At 37.2% G+C, this 18,188-nt stretch overlaps 2 protein-coding genes across 19 annotated transcripts in view; both read right to left on the bottom strand.

Moving 5' to 3' along the window:
• Window positions 1-280: 280 nt before the first annotated feature.
• LOC118235905 (interleukin-13 receptor subunit alpha-2-like) lies at window positions 281-14,163 on the bottom strand. 13 transcript variants are annotated; one of them, XR_004766939.1, is made up of 12 exons: window positions 13,946-14,088; window positions 12,708-13,510; window positions 10,596-10,704; window positions 9,490-9,641; window positions 8,499-8,652; window positions 8,023-8,143; window positions 7,710-7,897; window positions 5,474-5,625; window positions 4,466-4,613; window positions 4,162-4,276; window positions 1,524-1,593; window positions 282-1,143 (listed from the first exon to the last, which is right to left on the bottom strand). XR_004766939.1 is itself a non-coding variant. In XM_035433780.1 (12 exons), the coding sequence occupies exons 4-12, from the start codon at window positions 10,681-10,683 to the stop codon at window positions 3,924-3,926; spliced, it is 1,245 nt and encodes a 414-aa protein (XP_035289671.1). In that variant the 5' UTR covers window positions 10,684-10,704; window positions 12,708-13,510; window positions 13,946-14,023; window positions 14,148-14,163; the 3' UTR covers window positions 2,800-3,923. The 13 variants fall into 13 exon arrangements, 11 of the variants coding, with proteins under 11 accessions (XP_035289681.1, XP_035289671.1, XP_035289678.1 ...); XR_004766940.1 differs by having other exon boundaries at window positions 283-1,037; XM_035433780.1 differs by lacking the exons at window positions 282-1,143; window positions 1,524-1,593 and adding exons at window positions 2,800-4,050; window positions 14,148-14,163 and having other exon boundaries at window positions 13,946-14,023.
• Window positions 14,164-16,044: 1,881 nt separating this feature from the next.
• LOC118235190 (leucine-rich repeat and calponin homology domain-containing protein 2-like) overlaps window positions 16,045-18,188 on the bottom strand; it is a 36,126-nt gene continuing 33,982 nt past the window's right edge. For all 6 annotated transcript variants that reach the window (XM_035432323.1, XM_035432324.1, XM_035432319.1 and 3 more), the window contains one exon: window positions 16,045-17,884. In XM_035432323.1, the coding sequence (XP_035288214.1) occupies window positions 17,765-17,884 (120 nt within the window). In that variant the 3' untranslated portion in view covers window positions 16,045-17,764. The remainder of the gene's footprint in view (window positions 17,885-18,188) is intronic.

Raw genomic sequence — 18,188 nt, 5'->3', positions numbered from 1 at the left:
AAGTTTTTTTATGGAATAATCTTCAATCACTATACAAAGTAGTATATCAATGCCAGGGGGATACTAATAAAGATTATATAAATACATTGTAAGATCTACAGAGAAATTTTAAAATGTTTTTTGTAGTCGCTATTATTAATGTACTGCCTGATTTCATTTGATAGCCTTGCAAAGCTAAGTTTCTTATTGGCAAATTGACCAATTATTTATGAATATGAAATTTTGCCACAGCAATAATTAAATCATTACAAACAGCACATTTTAACACAGTAATGATAAAGGTTAATCACAGAGTATATTATCAATAACAAAGCTTTGTACATTTTACCAAAATGTATTAATACACAAGCAATACCATTACAGGTGTATGAGAGTCTCAAGATGCTCATTACAAAATATACAGTTTGTATTGATGTCTTTCGTGAATTTCTTTAAATAATGACTTGCTGGACATATTCTGTGGATAAATGTGAGCGACACCTCTCTAATCTTATTTAGAAGGAGATACTTCTGGGGTAAGAGCTATACTTTTCTCCAGCATCACTCAAAAAGGAATTCCAATATGATATCTCATAGCGTACAGATACTACATTTTTTAAAGTACAGATGGCTCTGTTACTGTTTTTTGGAACCAGAGAGAAGCAAATCTTACCTGACTAACCCAGTAGGATTGAGTCAGGGTAATTCAATAATGGTCAATAATGGTCAAAATAGATTTTTAAACAGGATGTGAGTATCAGAAGGGACAGTACTAATAACAATCAAACATTTTTGTTTAACAGTATTTTATAATGAGCAATGAATTCCTCATAAGTTATAACAGAATTGTAATACAAATTCTTCTAATACAAATTACTAATATTGTAATAACATTTTTTGTAAAATAAAGACTTTATCTTTAATAATCTCTGTTATTCCAGATGAAATAACAATTCAGAGAGAGAAATAACAATGCAGAGATAAACTGTGTTTGCAAACTAAGGACAAAGATAGAGGTGTTTGTCTGTGGTCAGCTGATCATTTTGCTGGGATTTTATCTATGTTATAAAAAAAAACACAGAAAGTTAAGACCATCGAGACAATTTATGAAAATATGTGATGAGGAATGTGAAGTTCCATAGAGAAGAAAGTTCGCGGGGGGTGCTGGAGCGTATCCCAGTGTGCATTGGGCGAGAGACAGGAATACAGGTTACCAATCTATCACAGGGTATTTACAGAGCTGTCTTTACTCAAGTTTGAAACTGTTATTGTGTGTATTCGCGCATTCATTTACAGATTTGTGAATCCATTTGGGAAACTTTACATTTTTGTGAATAGATTTTACATATTTGTAAAACCCAATTTATAGATGTGAAACCCCATTTACAGATTTGTGAATCCATTCTACAGATTTAGGAAACCATTTACATATTTGTCAATCCATGCTGCATATCTGTGAAACCCAATTTACAGACGTGAAACCTAATTTGCAGATCTGTGAATTCATTCTACAGATTTGTGACTTTTGCCACAAAATTACCTACCCCGTCGATAGTACCTCCTCGTTTACTTCTTCCAGTCCCTTGAATAAAATCTCAGAAATAGATGAAATGACTAGGCAAACAGGAAATAATGGGGAAAATGAGAATTGGATTTAGTATCATAGTAGAATATTTACATAATGGCAAATAGTTGTCAAAATGGGCAAAACAAAACGGGTCAAGGTCATTTAAGTGTCAAGTCCTAATTATCTTGTCGCTGTCCCATTCATCCTTTCAACCAGTCCATTGGTCTGCTGATGGTATGGCATGCAAAACCTCACAAATTTCAAGCTTTTGGGTGCGAGCCATATTTAGCTGAATTTAATAGATGACCATCATGGTTAGTACATAAGAAATCTGAAGTTAGCCTCAGCTGTGTCTTTGGGTTAATGAAACTGACTGTACATGTTAAGATGTTGTTGAGAAATCACTGCAAATGCATTGTAAAAGGACAGCACCTTATTCCTGAATTCCCCTCTTTGGTCTATGAGAATTTGTTGAGGAGACCCAACCCCGTCGAAGAGTTCTACAATGCATTGTGCTACTTCATCAGCTTGCTTTGACTTCAGTGCATATGCCTCTGCCCACTTTGTTTTATAGGCAATCATGCCACGTATATAGATATAGTCTCTTGGAGTTGGTGTCAGTTTGCTCACCAGGTCCATCCCAACCAGTTCAAATGGTTCAGACAACCGAGAAGTTCCAAATTATTTAGAAATGGACAATGAAATAATGGATTGGTTACTTTATATGCAAAGAGGTATGAAAAGCATGAAGTTTACTTGAAATAGGATGTACTCTGTGTTTTTTTTTTTTGATGTTCTTTTGGCACTGAGTACATGCTACAATCTAAATGTTATATCAATATGTATGGGAACCATTTGAAGAAATTTGACTGGCCATAAATTCAAAAGGAGGAGACTGTGATACCTCTCTGTCTGTCTCTGTCTCCTCTCCTCTATGAACCCAACAAAGACCCTCAACCCCCACATACTAATCACAATGTTAAATTTTTTCCCAAAAGGTAGATTCTAAGCCTATCAGACACCACATCAGGAAACCGCATACTTTATTTCACAAGGTGTCCCTATGTACTGCACATTTTCACATGCTGGGCAGAGGTGTAATGACAGTGAGTGCAAATCTTTGTTGTAGCCTTACATCTATTTCTTTTCTGCACCCAGCCTACTCACAGGCCTACAAGATGCTTTAGATCTTGAATTATTAGATGCTGATATAATGTAATTCATTCATTGTCCAAAATAATTTGGAAAAACACTTTCCAATTTGTTCACATTATTTATTTTAACCTTTATTTAACCAGAGAAGACCAGGTGTACACAATGCTGTCTTTTCCAGTGGTGCCATGGGAAACATAATACACAAAAAAGGAATCATAACCATGCAACAACAAGACAAATAACAGTGGATAATAAAGAAAAGAAAAATGGACTACAGTAAGAGAAATAAGACCTTTAATCTGGTGAAACCTCATATAAAATAATTTTTAAAACTGCCAGATTAAGTGGTCCAGTTCTGAGGTTTCCTGCAGGCCGTTCCATTTATGAGGTGCACAATGAAGAAAAGCAGGTTTTCATGGCTCTATTCATAAGGACTGCACTTGAGTGCAATGCTGAGCAGCACAGAGAAATGTGCAGCACCAGCTGCTACTCTTGAGGAAGTTAAGTTTCTTAACCTGCATTTTAAAAGCAAATAAATAAAGTGACAGTGTATAAATGCAGGGGTACTTCTGCACAGCAAACAAAACGATAATTCCAAAAGAAAGGTATTAAATAATTATCACATGGTTGGTTGAAAATTAAGAATATACTTTGTATATATTCTGGCAAGTTCTGTTGTGCAAAAAACTAATGAGTTAAATATTACAATATGTGGCAAGACCTTTGGCAACTAGTGCACAATATGGTATTTGAAAACTATATATTAGATTCGCAGATCAACAAAAAAAAGTAAAGCATTACTTTCTTCATGCAAAACTTTCTATTTGATTACATGCAAATAGAAATTTTGCTACACTGCTAGTGCTTAAAAATATTGAGGCATTAGCATTGTCATCTTGGTGTGGCACAGTATGTGAGCTACCAGCTGCATAACTTGCATTATCCATTATTTACATAATAATGTTAACAAGAGCAAAAAGGGAGACGTGATTCAGTACTATTTCTGTTAAATGAAGTTTTGTGCCTCTCTGCATTCTATTACAGAATATCCACCATTTTTAAATGATAGATGAAGCTACGTAACGGAAGGGAAATTGGTAACATAATATTGGGTTATAGTGATATTTGTGTTCGTTCAAGAAAGTTAATAAAAAGGTTATTCTGGCAGAATTCATACTGTAAGTACAGAAGGGTCAAATGATGGTAGAGGAAACACCAATGTTTAGGGATATGATGCTAGTGTAATGCTGTTTGGCTTAAGTGGGCATTCCATGGGAGGGATTGAGAAATCTCCTTTTGGTTTGTATGGGAGGTAAAACAGGCCCTTTATTTTCTCACACATCTTCAGCCTAGAACAGAGGGAGAAGCTTATTTCTTTAAGGAGCTTCACAAAAACACCTTCAGTACTACTGTGTATATGGAACAGAACAAGGGAACTGTAAAGGTCACTGTTCACTTACCTTCCCCGAAAGCTCCACAGGCAGAGAGAGAGGATGAGGAGCATGATCACAAAGATGGCTAGAACCCCCAGCATGATTGTTTCTGTCACTATGGGCATGTATATCTCCATGGTGTCTGTGAGAAGAGACCAGAGGCAATTGACTAATGGTCTGCAAATGTGTCCAAAGGGAGAAGGTCCCAGCAAATAAACAACTCTATGGCATTTAAATCAGGATGGAGTCTTTGCATATCCTTCACTTGCAAGAGCTATGGTAAAATCACATGATAAGTTAGCATCGGCTGTTTAGACCTGCGACACTGTACCTGACAGGCAGGATGGGCGACTCCACTCACTCCAGAAGCCACTGTCAGCACAGAACTGGTGCACCCTGGACCTGACCCGGAAACAGTTAGTCCTACTCGGATCCATGCTGAGGGAGGTGAACGCTGTCTCTGTGGTGATATTCCTCTGCTGCAAACAAGGATGAGATCAGTAATAGTTCACTCCTGGAAGTAATTTCCACTGGAAGTCCAAATGGTCATGGTAGTTGCCCTTTACTAAATGCCAAATATTTTAATAATAAGAAATGATTTAACCACTTTGTTCTCGGCTACTGGAAGAAAAAGCAAATCCACAAGTAAATACAAATAATTTTCTTCACTTATAGTTTTAGATGATGAGACCAGGCTGAGATCAAGGGTGTATATTTAAAAGTGGCTATATGCAAAATGCTTGTATGTCTTTTTTGCCTTGACAGCCGACAACGCTGAAAACATTGTTTCCGAAAAAACCACTTGGCACCACTCAAACATTCAGTTTGAATAATATAAAAAAATTAATTAATTAATAAAATAAATAAAAAATTAATAAAATCTTATATAAAATAGGTTGTGTTCTCACTTTTTTTTCAAATTCAAAAATCACTGTAGCCTATAAATAAAAGCAGGAGTATTGGTTTTTATTATTGTCTGCCATGGATCGATTGTGGAAGCTTGTGGTGTTTAGGTGTATGCCTACATTCCTACCTCTCTCCCAATGCATGCTTGGATAGATTCATCTCACCCTCTCAAACACCCCCCCCCCCCCCCCCCCCACAACCCTGATGAGGAACAAGCAGGTTGGATATGGTTGGTTTGAAAGGGATGAACCATGATAATGAAGTGATGTGGTTGAAGACTGATTTCAAGATCAGAGTATAATGTTTTGTCAACATGTATTATAGATGTTAATAAATTACTCCATTGTCAATGAAAGAGAGTGTTTTCATGGTGTAAAGGGATATACCGTTAAGTTCATATGTAATTGGTAAGTATCAGTCATGAACAGCATACCAGCACTTCCCCCACCATGGCGTTTTGTGTGGATTCCACCTCATACTCCAGGCAGATACCAGGGATTTTCCCCTCAGATGGTGTCCATTCCAAGTGGAAGAGCCCATTGGGTTGGGCCTCCAGACTCAGAATCTCAATGGCAGCAGGTTTCACTGTAGATACAAAGCAGCATTGAAGTGACTGTCAAGAATAATGACTGCATGAGCATCTGTTACGTGGATTTTGTTCTAAAACATTTTTAAAAGTGAGAATTGTCAGAGATGGGTTGTATATACTGGAGTATGGTCGCCATCCTCCATCCATTTTTCAACATATTTAAATATAATTAATTTCAGTATTAGTTAATTAGTTGAATCATGGATGTATTTTTTATGTTCAACTTTTTTTGTGCAAGTTAAATGTAATATGACTGCTCTCATTTTTAACCCCTTTGTGCACTCCTCCTAGCGGCTAGGACGCCGCTATGATGAGATTGCGTTAATCCCTTCGCGCACATGCCAAATCTGCCCAATCCTTGCCCATTTAGGGGGTACATTATTTAAAGCTTTATAATTCCAGATGTGAGCATCACAGAGACTTGACCAGTGGCTTAAAGGAAGCAGGACATTTGTACCATTTGCGATACTAACTTAGATTTCTTTATATTTAGGAGGAAATGAAGTGCCACAAATGAAACTGTTTAGGCAAAAAAAGCAAAAATGAATTTGCTCTTTTTTAGTTTGAAATACTGTGAGATCCCATATATAAATCAGGTTAAACTATACATGTCCTGGATCAAAAAGTCCTTGACCACAGGTGCGTAAAATCCAAGGGTGGATATGCAGAACTGCTAAAGATCTATGAAGCAAGAAGTAAGCAGTGTACCCAGTGACTCCAAATCTATCCAAAATGTCTAAATTATGCATTGCTGTAAATCACAACATAATAGAGACACGGCGCAAGCGCTAGCTTTCATGTGCATGTGTGTAGCTTATGTTTCTTTTTTATGTCTTACCTGTTTGTGTTATGTATGTGCCTACTGTGAAAAAGAATTTACTCCTTGAGGACAAATAAACTATCTATCCATCTATCATGCATTTCACTACAAATCAACTGTATTGACTCAAGAAACTCAGTTTTGCATCATTTTCAAGTGGTAATTACAAGCTTTAAAAAATAACCAGGGGTCCAGAAACATATCCAAAATCTCTCCAAAAATGAATAAAATGCTTTTTGTCCATTATAAAGCATATAAATGTGCCACTCATAAAGGTTTAAAAACGAAACATTGAAATCAGATTCAATAATAATGTAAAAACATTGTTACATTACATTACAGGCATTTGGCAGACGCTCTTATCCAGAGTGACGTACAACAAAGTGTCACACAATGTGGTACAGTACCTACATTTATAATCATTAACACTCATATGTTTTTCTGTACTCTATAGTATGTAATGTTTTCTTGTATGGGATGGGATGACATTAAACCAATATTCAACCTTCCACCACGTTTTGGCAATGTTCCAGCTCACGTCACATCCGGTGCTTGAAACACAAACTCTACCAACTGAGCTACCAATGAACAATTACGTTACAGTGTGAAATATCCTCATTATAAAATACCACTAACTTATTTAAAGACGCTCAATTTAAAAATAACATATATAACTTAAATATTTTGAGCAATAACACTTATATATGGATGATGAATTCTTATCTGTGTTCAGTAGATAGAGACAAAGAGTCAATGTTGTCGTTCTCCTCTTCTGACAGAAAACAGTACTAGCTCGGTCTATCAGCAAACATATGCCTTAGCCATGCTCAAAAATTCTCAAGAATAGTAATATTTTCCAAAAAAGACAAAACTGATTGATAACATTTTGCCAGGTTTTGCTGAGAGAAAACTTTTGGTTACCCTGGGCTATAAAATGCTATTCCAAAAGTAAATTTAGACATGTTATATACATGTTAGAAAGCTTATACTGTCACCTATTGGATAAATTCATAGTCAATGAAGTCAGATTGTACTACAAAGGGCGACAACACCGTAAACAGTATGTGTGGCATTACGCACAACTATTTTGGAAGGTACCCAGGCGTCACAAATGAGCGTATATTTCACAAACGGATTGTCCAAGACGATATATGACCTCCCAGTCTTGAAAGGGACAACTCTACGCATAAAACCAATGTTAAGGTAGGGGTTGTGATCCCAAATGCTGAAGGTGGAGACTTGCAGGGTGGGGTGATTTACCTAAATTTTGTATCTGCAGGGTGAAGTAAGCTGGTCGTAGAGGCCCCTCTGCTGATGAGCCATTCACACAGATGTTAAACTCGGTAAATTCCAGGAGTGAATCCACCGGGAAGCTGCAGCCAGTCCTGGTGGCACCATTGGAGTAGATATACTTGGGACATTCCACGGTCTTCGCCATCTCTCTGTGCCTGGAGAATCATAGAAAGATGACACATTAACATTGAAGGGTGGAGGGATGTGTGTTGGTGTGGTATTTATTGTAAGTAGTTACATTCTTGAGACTTCATCTATCCCAAGAGGCCAGTTAACTAACCAGTAGAACAAGTGGTAAATGGGATGGTCCAGCTCAACTTCCCCACTTTCCCAGGTGCATTCCAGGAATTCCCTCCGATAGAAAACACAGCTGAGACTTTTGATCTTTGAGCCTATGGACCCTGAGCAGTTGAAATGACAAAGCAATCTTTTTAGTTCCTGGACATTAACAACCTTATGAACATAGTTCATAATGAACATTATGGGCATTATTTGAACTTTTATTACATGTCATTCACCAATTTTATTTACTTTAACCATTTCTTAGCAAGTTAAGTGTTATACAACTACTCTGACATATTAATGTGGGTATTTCCCACTGCTTCAAATAAAAACTAACATCCCCTGTACAACATTTCAAAGTACTGTGAAACAACCGCTTGTTGGCAGAGGACTGAATTACATGTGAGAAAGCAAGTGGAGATACACTGGTGGTCCTACCTATAACCCACAGCCTTGTAAGCAACCACGCCCTACCTTTATCAGGGGGCTTGAGAACCACCTCAGCTCCAGGGCTCTGAACTTCAGAGCCATTAACACAGGGCCCCCTCAGCAAGGTATGGACCCTAACGTGCACATCCTTCTCCAGGTCAAACTGGGCACTGTAGCTCAGGTGAGTGGTTCTGATGGTCTGCCGACGGGAAAAAAGCATCCTGACTCAAATAATGGGAATGTACTTACAGTCTTAATAATCACTACCAATATTAGACCAACTAGACATCAATTGTTAAAGGAAATTTTATGACTGCAGGAGGAAATAAATCATGTTTATGTGAGTCAAACAATAAAGGGAGTGTCATCTTCTCTGTTAAGTTCCAGACAAGACTTCAACATATAGTTGGAAATTAATTAATAGTACCTTTAAAACTTCTTAGAATACAGCTTTCATGTTCAACTCAGTTTAATATCAAGTGTTCTCCTGATGCTCAGCCCCTCAAAACCACATGCAAACACCAAACAACTTTCTACTGACAGGGATAATGTGTGCCAAACCTGCTTAGTGTTGAGTGTTATCAGGAGCATCTTTGAGCTGTAAATATGACACCTCCAATGGTGTGAAACCAAAAGATGCACATTTTAGTACTTGCTGAACCATTTTTTCTTAATTATTCAATCTGTACTTTGTCTTTATTATATGTAATACAAATCACAGCAAGACAATACTTACTCCCAACATTCAATAAATGCTGTTTTGAGAAATACTTTGAAAGATTTCTTGTATTGAAAAACTGTTCTGAATAAATTATACATCTAATAGACTGCAGGTAACAATTATGCCAGGGGAATTTTAAACAAAGCCAGTATATGCAGCAACCTCGTGTTTAAATGAATGTATTCCAGTTATGCAGGCAAGATCATTTCCACAGAGACATATTGAGGAGCTCACAGTCAGATTGTCTGTGATAGAGGAATATCTTCTCTCACAAGCTAATTATATGGCTTGTGACATAGGACGAGCCACACTTACTGTCCATCTGTCTTCATAAGCGTTGAAATATTGCAGTTGGAATCTTATTGAACAGTTTATCGGATTCTCCAGGTTGGAAGGAAGTGTCCAACGTATTAGCAGTTGACCAAGGTACCCTGGGTCTATTACCTGTACATCAGCTGGAGGTAGAACTGAAAGACAATAAAGGAAAGTCAGACCAACACTACCCAGACAGGGTGGATTGTGCCAGGACTTCACTGCTAGATCTAAGTCACCTCACTAATGTTACTTTAACATTAATTGACTGATTAATACTATCTCTTCCCAGAGGGAAAATGCCAGGAAAAATGTGTATCTCATTAATGGATCACAAGGATCTTCTGTGTCTGAAATAATTCTCATAAAATTCACACTGGAGCAATGCACAAAAAAAAAGAAAATAAAGTGAGAATCTTGTGAGACAAATGAGAAATAGACAAATAGAATTCTAATCTTCAATGGTGTTCCATAAAATGATCCCTTCACATTTGAGACCTTCTCACACTGAGAAAACCTTGAGAGTTTGCACAGCAGATCTTGTGAGCTGTATGAAAGACATTACACATAATTTTACAAGATCATGCCGAACCAACATTGAGAAGCAAAAAATATTTTCATGTCTTGGTGCAATCAGACGGTGATCTCATTTTGGTCAATCAGGACCAATACAAAACTGTGGGATTTTCCCTATCAGATGGGCTGTTGGTAGACAATGTGACACTTCTCTGGCCCTCATTTTTATTTAGTTTATAGTATGCATGTGCTTCAACACTAAATTTGCAATGTGTGATCTCACCATTGACTGGATATAAAGAAGGTACTGTATGAGCTATCGTTATTTTCCTGGCCCATCTCATTGTTGTCATGTTTCTGACGGGCAACATGACAACAAGCCTGTAAACCTGTGTCTCGTGTTAAATTTTGGAACTTTGGAAGGGGGCCCGTTAGATTCGTTTGCACAATTTATAATTAAGGACCGTATAATTGTACGTGTGATACATAGTCTTTGAAATAAAGCCATGTATACCACTTGCACAAAATGTTCAGTTACTTGTTGCAATTAAATTGGTTTGTCAAAATAGGTAATATCACAGTGAAAGACTCACCAGTGATTCCGTATGCAGAAATGAACTGATTCCAATTCAGCTGGAGCACCAATATGGTGGAAAGCTGAAGCACAGTCTCACTCTTCATGGTCCTGTTTACTAGTGTGCCCTTCAGGGACAAAAGGACAATTAGACAATGGCGTTTATTCTGATAGAATTTCACAAAACCTCTTCTCTTGTAAGCTTTTTTTAAATGCAGTTGCTGGTTTTTATATAAATTTGGTGCAAAGCTTTATAATGAATCATAATATCTGATTATCTAATAAATACCAACTTGATTCCTAATTATTTTATTCTCTGCCACAATGATTATCTGCATTGAATAATGCATAAACATATATCCCTGGTTTGTCTGGGCACAGAACCAATCCACATTGAAGTTGCCAATGGCAATAAAAGGCACATATTTTGCTTTATGGCTCCTGTAAACCAGGAGGGGCTAATGAATCATAAAAGGCTAATCATGTTTCCAGCAGCTATGTTTAATTGGATCATCTGTCATTTAGCAACTCGGCTATAAGGTACAGCAGGCAAAATGACTAATAGAAAAGTGATCTGCAAAATTTTGGTGCGCAAGTTTTAACTGACAAGTACTGTAGCTAAGCCACTTTCTTACTGAAAGACTCAACATGGCATTTTAATTTGGAGAGAGGTTAAGATGGCTCTGTTGCAGGAATATTATGTCCTATTTTCTTGTTGGTAGTGATAAATTCATGTGTAATCTTGATTTTATACCATCATAACAGGAGCAATAGAGAGGTAAGACTGAAACAATTATGGTTAAGGAACCTGATACCTTGGTGGGATATTTTATTTGTCTAAAGAAAATTAATCTGTATCAACTAGTAAAATTACATCGACATTTATTAGACCAAACCTTAGGCTTGCCAAAAATCCGCTGTTTGAAACACCTATTAAGAGAGAGCACTGGTGATTTCAGTTATTGCAAAGGGCCTGGTAGTCCAAGGAAGACCTATACAGTTGATGACGAAAGAAACATCTGTGAAACGTGGTGTTGGGGGTGCTATGCTATGGGGCATGCATGGCTGTCTCAGGTACTAGCTCACTCATCTTCATTGTTGATGCAACTGCTGATCCCAGATTGGGAATGCCCCACAGAGTGGTGATAGTTAGCCCAGGTATATAGCCGGAAGAGATGAATCTTCAGACCGCGGTGGAAGATAGGCAATGAGGGAGTGGTTCGTAGAGGAACAGGGAGTTCGTTCCACCACTGGGAGCTAAGGTGGAGAAGCTCCGTGGTAGGGTCGAGTGAGAAGAACCATTCATCCGGATGGCAGGGGGGGCAAGTCGCCCTGCTGCCACAGAGTGGAGTGGTCAAGCTGGGGTTTAGGACTGAATCATGTCCTGTAAGTAGGTGGGGGCCGTCCTGTTGGCTGCAGTGCTGGGTTATTTTCTCCTGTGTTTGTCTTTCTTTGTTCCCAGTGATAGTATCTCTTGTTCTTGCCTGTTTGTTACTTTGTTTTTTTTTTCTTTATTAAAGTTTACTTGTTTGACTCAAAATGGGGAATAAGCATCCTCTGCACTTGGGTCCACCTTGTTTCATGGTCTTATAGTGTAATCTCTGTTATTCAGCTCTCAAAGTCTTTTGAGTATGGTGGCTTGTGATATTTTCACCTCTGCCCTCTGGAGACTGCTGGTGAAGTCACTGACCATTGTATTCATCTTTTGATCTAATCAAAATACCTAAGTATACAGGAGAAATACATTTCAATTTACCATTCTCATACTTTTGGAGGGCATTGTACAGTATTTTCTAAGCACCCGTTTAAGCGTAATAACACTAAAATACTTAATATACTTAATATACTATATAGACTTTTTTTTGTTGCCTTGCTGTGGTCTGTATTTACAATCAAAGAAGTCTCCTCCCCTTTTATTTTTAATAAATTTGCATACATTTCCAAAAACCTGTTTTCACTTTGCCATTATGGGGTATTGTGTGCAGATTGATGAGAATAAAAATGAATTTAATCCATTTTATAATAAGGCTGTAACGTAACAAAGTGTAGAAAAAGTGAAGGGGTCTGAATACTTTCTGAAGGCACTGTACTTAACGTACCTAGCTGAATAGCTAGAGGTAACTTTACTTACAGATTCAATGAAAAACAAGCCAACCCAAGTGTCGCTTTTGATCCCCTTTGTTGAACTTCAGTTGATGCCACAGAGGAAAAGCAATTCCAAGATTAACTAGTCCTTCAACGAGCCCTGTTGGCTAGGTTTTTTGCCTCACTGGCAAAAAGCCTCCACCATTACAGCAACAAGCAGTCCACTGAAATCACATCCACAGGCTCTATAGCCACACCCACTCCTCTCTGCACAGAGTGTGACGCCCAGAAACGTCTCGAAAACATTTTAGAATAGCAAATGCAGGTAAATGTGCCCAAATATGGTGCATAAAAGTGCATAAAGACAGAGATTGCCAGTGCACCATAGATATGCCTTTGTAGGGTTGATATGTCTCAGTAGGGTTATTTTATAATATTTAAGGTAACAATTCTGCATAGTATGCCTTTAACAGCAATATTGACATGTTATGGTAAGGAAATAAATAATTTAAGGAACAATCCATCATGATATCATTTGTAAACTTCATATTGATTTCTTGAGACATTCCATGCCCTGCACAGTTATGAAAAGATTATAGCATTCACTCCCCACACCAAAACACTGTAAGTAGACCCCCCTCATGCACTCAAATTGTCTATACTAGGATGTTTATTACATTTGATTTTGATTGCTGCCAAGTGCAGTGCTTCTTAAATTGTTTTCTAATCATTCCAATACCACACCTTGCATCTTTTGTGAATTTGATTCGGAGCCAATATTATGTACTAACTTGTACTCAGGAAAAATGTGTAAAGTCATACCAGTCCAAAGTCATACAAAGCAGATGACTGCAAAAAAAAGAAAAAGAAATTCTCTTTAAATGCTTATACATGAAAGAAAACTATTAAAATTCTATCCTCAGTATGCTATTCTCCACATGTGAATTGTAGACTATTTGAACAATACAGAAGACATGCACTAATAACACAATTGCTACTTCCCTGGAAGTATCATGAAATAGATTTAAGTTATTTAAGTTATTATGTAAAGAAATCCCTTTGAGATTTAATAAAGAAATACAGTGCACAGCACTAAATAAATGTTCTTTTTTTACACTTAAAATATTTTTTCCCTATATATAAAATGTTTTTTAAACATTATATAGTTCAATAATTGTTTGCAAGGTCATATAAAATATGCTTATTTTAATATGATTCATTGCCTGTAATTATATACAGATTAAACCAGTGCTGGAAAATGTTGTATGAGGCTTACTCACTTACTCAAATCGAATACAAGATATGTCCAAAATTCTGTCTGGCAGAATCCAATCCTGTTGTTTTAATAGTTTCTGAGGATGGCTGTTGGAATAAATAACAGCAGTGACACATTTTTTTGGGTTATCATTCCAGAAAAACCAAGAACAATCAAAAACTCCTCCCAACTTCCAAGCTTTTTTTTCTTTTTTTCTTGTGGTTACCTCACCTGCTGGATTCTTAGGATTTCAGGCTCAGTCTTGTCTTATGGTTCACATGACTGGTATCTGAAAAGCTCTCTTTTTTCAGTGTCTCTGTGAACAGAACTAAAAAAATTATATTGAACTGAACTGTAGTAATACAGTATAGAGTACCAAAAATTCCAAAATTAAAATAATAAATAATAAATAAATAAATAAAAATGGAAGAAAATATAATAATAAATGAATGTAGACATAGATTAAATAGATAAAATCTGACATAAATGGGTGTTTCTGCATTTATTTGTGTCTGTATTTGTTGTTTCATTAATTTCTGTATATATTTTTAATATTTATTTCTTGATTCATTTGTTTCTGTATATATTTATTTTTGCATTTATTTTTTGATTTATTTATTTCTGTATATATTTATTTCCGAATTTATTTATTTTTGTATTTCTTGTCGATATATATTTCAGAAGATATAGGCATATGAAAGTCTGTTTTGACCATATGCAAGTGATTTTTTTTACCAGAAGTATTTTTGGGTGCTGTATTGTGTGTGTATGTAAAGGAATCTACATGTATGTAATCATAAACATTATTTTAGTGACTAACAGATTGCATAGTTTTGATATAGCTTGCTAGTGTTCTTGGATTTCCAGCCAGTTAAAAGTGCATTCACACCCCAGACAGGTTAAACTTAACATAGTACTTCATATGCCGTCAATGATAGAAAGTACTAGTAGTAGGAGTTACGGCTGTTGGTTTGGGCAAGGCCCCTTAGTTCCAGTGAAGGCAAATCTTAATGCAGCAAATACAATAACATTTTAGACAGTGCTTCCCCAAAGGTTTGAGGCCCTTTCCTGCTTTAGCATGACAATGCCTTTGGGCACACAGTGAGGATCATACTGAAATGGTTTTGTCTTGAATGCTTTGTGTCTGCACAAAGCCCTGACCTCAACCCCATCCAACACCTTAGGAATTAACTGGAAAGACAACTGCGAGCCAGGACTAATCACCCAATCAGTGCCCAAACTCAATAATGCCGTTCTGGCTGACTGGAAGCAAATCCCTGCAGCAATGCTCCAACATCAAGTATAAAGCTGATTGGTCCAAGTCACGGTCACAGTGGCAACAGGGCAAGCAGAGCAGCCCACATGTCCCTCTCCCCAGCGACTTCCTCCAACTCATCCCAGGGGTTTCCATGGCAATCCCAGGCCAGCCAGTAGATATCTCTCCAGTGTGTTCTAGGTCTGCCCCTCAGTCTCCTCCCAGCAAGATGTGCCCAGAACACCTCCAAAGGGAGGGGGCATCTGTGAGGCCCTCACAGAAAAGTGTGAGGTATTGTAAAACAGCAAAAAGGCACAGCTTTCAGAACAAATTATGGTATGAAAACTATAGTGTAACCCCCTATTTTTGAAATGCTCTTGACGCCCATTTACAAATACTAATTACAAGAGATCTACCACCCATCAGCACCCAAACATTGCTACTATAGCTCATTTACAATCAGAAAGAGACTATCTAAAGAGAATAGCAGTGAATGTGCACTGAGCAGGGTGCAAGAATTCAACAAGGATGCAGACACCGACAGAGAGACACCTTGAAATTGTATTTATGTACTTGTTCATGGTTGAACCAATCAAGTTATAACTAGTATTCATGCCTTCCTCCTGAGTCACTCTGAGCACCATCATCCTGTGATGAACCTGTGTACAATTCGGAAGCAGAGAAGACCAGACCAGAAGGACTTGTGTATATGGGGATGGAAATGGTTCTCCCGATGCATAGCTTTTCAAGTTATTCCAAGTTTTAATGGAAGCAAAACAGCATCCTGACAGGAAGTCCCTGAAAACCAAAATATATCAAATGTGTCGGCAAAATGTAAGTTAAAAGTAAAAAACTCCAAAGTTACAGTAATGCTGACATTACCCTCTTTTCCATCAAGCAAGATGCTTTATTCTGACCAGTTCTCACTGTATGCAAGCAAGAAATCTTCAGTATTTTCTCCATTTAATTACAAGTTTGGTTTGTTGAAACAGTGACTATACAAACATGTCTAGAAATTGAGTCCAGTTACAAATCTTTAAACCTTAGTTAGGTTCAGACCAATGACATTGAACCAGGCTAGGTATGAAAACATAGGAAAAAATAAACAATAAATATTTGTTTTTATAAAATCAGTAATACCCTGATACAAATAATATGCTGTGCTGTCTCAATGTAATAACATCATTATTAAAAATTGTACACAGTGTTCGAGAGTTTTTACATTTCAGGTATGTGGATTAATACCCAGTAAAATTTATTTAAACTAAATAAGTTAAAAACAATCATAAAAACATGATTCAGAATCAAATTTAAACAAAAGATAAAACTCTCAATAATATAACATTAAATTATCTTTTATAAAAACTATACATATGAGAGTGGTTGTGGTTGGGCATGGCACTCATATTTCACATTTCACCAAGTTCATGATCAGGAATACTAAGTGCCTATGAAAAAGCAAAAATATGAAAGTCTCATTGTCACATCATCTCTATATGAGATCTGTATAAGGAATGCAACTTCACATACTGGCAACCTTTTGGTCATGTTGAACCCTGGCATAATGGTAAGTCTAGCAAACTAGCTATTCAAACTATATTAGAAGTGACCCTGGACAGGAATATGACATGGTTATGAAAACTCTTATACTGTTTTCAAATGGAATAATGTTATTATTCCTTTTTATATGCTGACAATGTTACAGTGCTACCCTGTAAAACATCACTCAATCAACTAAAGTTACAAAACAGTTTGTTTGTCTGAACCCTGCAGAACTGCAAAAGTAAAAACAGCTGTATTTTTGCATCCCAAAATAGATTAATTGATGTGCTACAGTAGTTACCAATAATCAGGACTTGTGGTCGTGTAAAGTACATTGTTACTTCAGGCCTAACTGTAAAAAGCCATCTTTAACACAAGAAATGAAAACCTAATTTGATCATTTTAAGGCAGCATAAAAATTTTGGTTTGCAAATATAATTTTAATACTGCTGTTTTTAATTTATGATGTGAAATAAAGGTTTGTAAATCTAATATAAAAGTATCATTACCACATTGCAACAATTATTTGAGAACTCCATTACTTTATGGTTGCATGAGCTTATATTTACTTTTTTATTGAAAGACTAATGAATTTGAGGGGAATTTGTGCCACTAAGATTATAGACTGTAAAACAATGCTTGCTGGCATTACACATACATTGCAGGATCAATTTGGCAAGAACATTCTCATATCACCATGACTCTTTCTAGTTTTGCATGACCAGCACTACAGACAAAACAGCCACCCCTCTCCACAACAGTATTTTCAGCACCGTGTGGGACTGTTTGACCATTTGTTTCTTATTTCAAAATTTCCACTGTAGCTGACATCATACAGGAAGGCAGTCTGGGTATCCCCTCCAAATTCAATCAGATTCCTGGAGGATTCAATCAGCTTCCTGTAGGATCTCCCCCCCCCCCCCCCCGAAAGACGTATGGACAGAGGGCTGTTGGTGGAGGGTTGTCTCCTTGGTCCTTCATGGCTAGTGTGTAGCGGTGGCTGCCATTTCTCAGGCGTGGTGCAGCAGTGGAATGTGTGAGCCAAACAGGGCTATACACCTGAGAGCTGAGTCGGCCTCAATGCAGGCAAGTCTAACAATGCCTGGACTGTCATGCCCACCTTCACCAGGCCTCGCTCCTCTAAGATGTGATGGGGCAGGCACAGCTTATCCTGCAGAAGGAGAAAGTAAAGGTTCGTATCTCCTGACATTTTCTTGTTTTTCTTTTATTTATTCACATTTTTCTCATTCAGCATTCTGCACAGCCTAAATGCTTATTCAAATTTATTAGATATGCGGAATGCTACATGACAAGGAAAACCATGAACCATGAACTACTTGTTAGGGTAGTCTCCGTTCCTCTCTGCTTTCTTAAGCAATGAGTGAAACATGCAACTATTTCACCGTGAAACATCTGCCAATCAATTTAGATTAGCTTCTTTTCTTTTGGCAGGCTACTTTTGTGAGGGCTGCAGC

This window comes from Anguilla anguilla, chromosome 9 (assembly GCF_013347855.1).
Source record: "Anguilla anguilla isolate fAngAng1 chromosome 9, fAngAng1.pri, whole genome shotgun sequence".
Lineage (NCBI taxonomy): Eukaryota > Metazoa > Chordata > Actinopteri > Anguilliformes > Anguillidae > Anguilla > Anguilla anguilla.
The sequence above is the reverse complement of the archived record's forward strand: the minus strand, read 5'-3'. Positions and strand labels throughout refer to the sequence as shown.

Excerpts from the sequence above, each read along its gene's own strand:
- LOC118235905 (XM_035433780.1), bottom strand. The coding sequence starts at position 10,683 with ATGAAGAGTGAGACTGTGCTTCAGCTTTCCACCATATTGGTGCTCCAG. Across the intron at positions 8,653-9,489 it reads CTTATGAAGACAGATGGACA|ACCATCAGAACCACTCACCT; the intron begins GTAAGTGTGGCT and ends TCCCGTCGGCAG. Across the intron at positions 5,626-7,709 it reads CCTGCAGATACAAAATTTAG|TGAAACCTGCTGCCATTGAG; the intron begins GTAAATCACCCC and ends TTGTATCTACAG.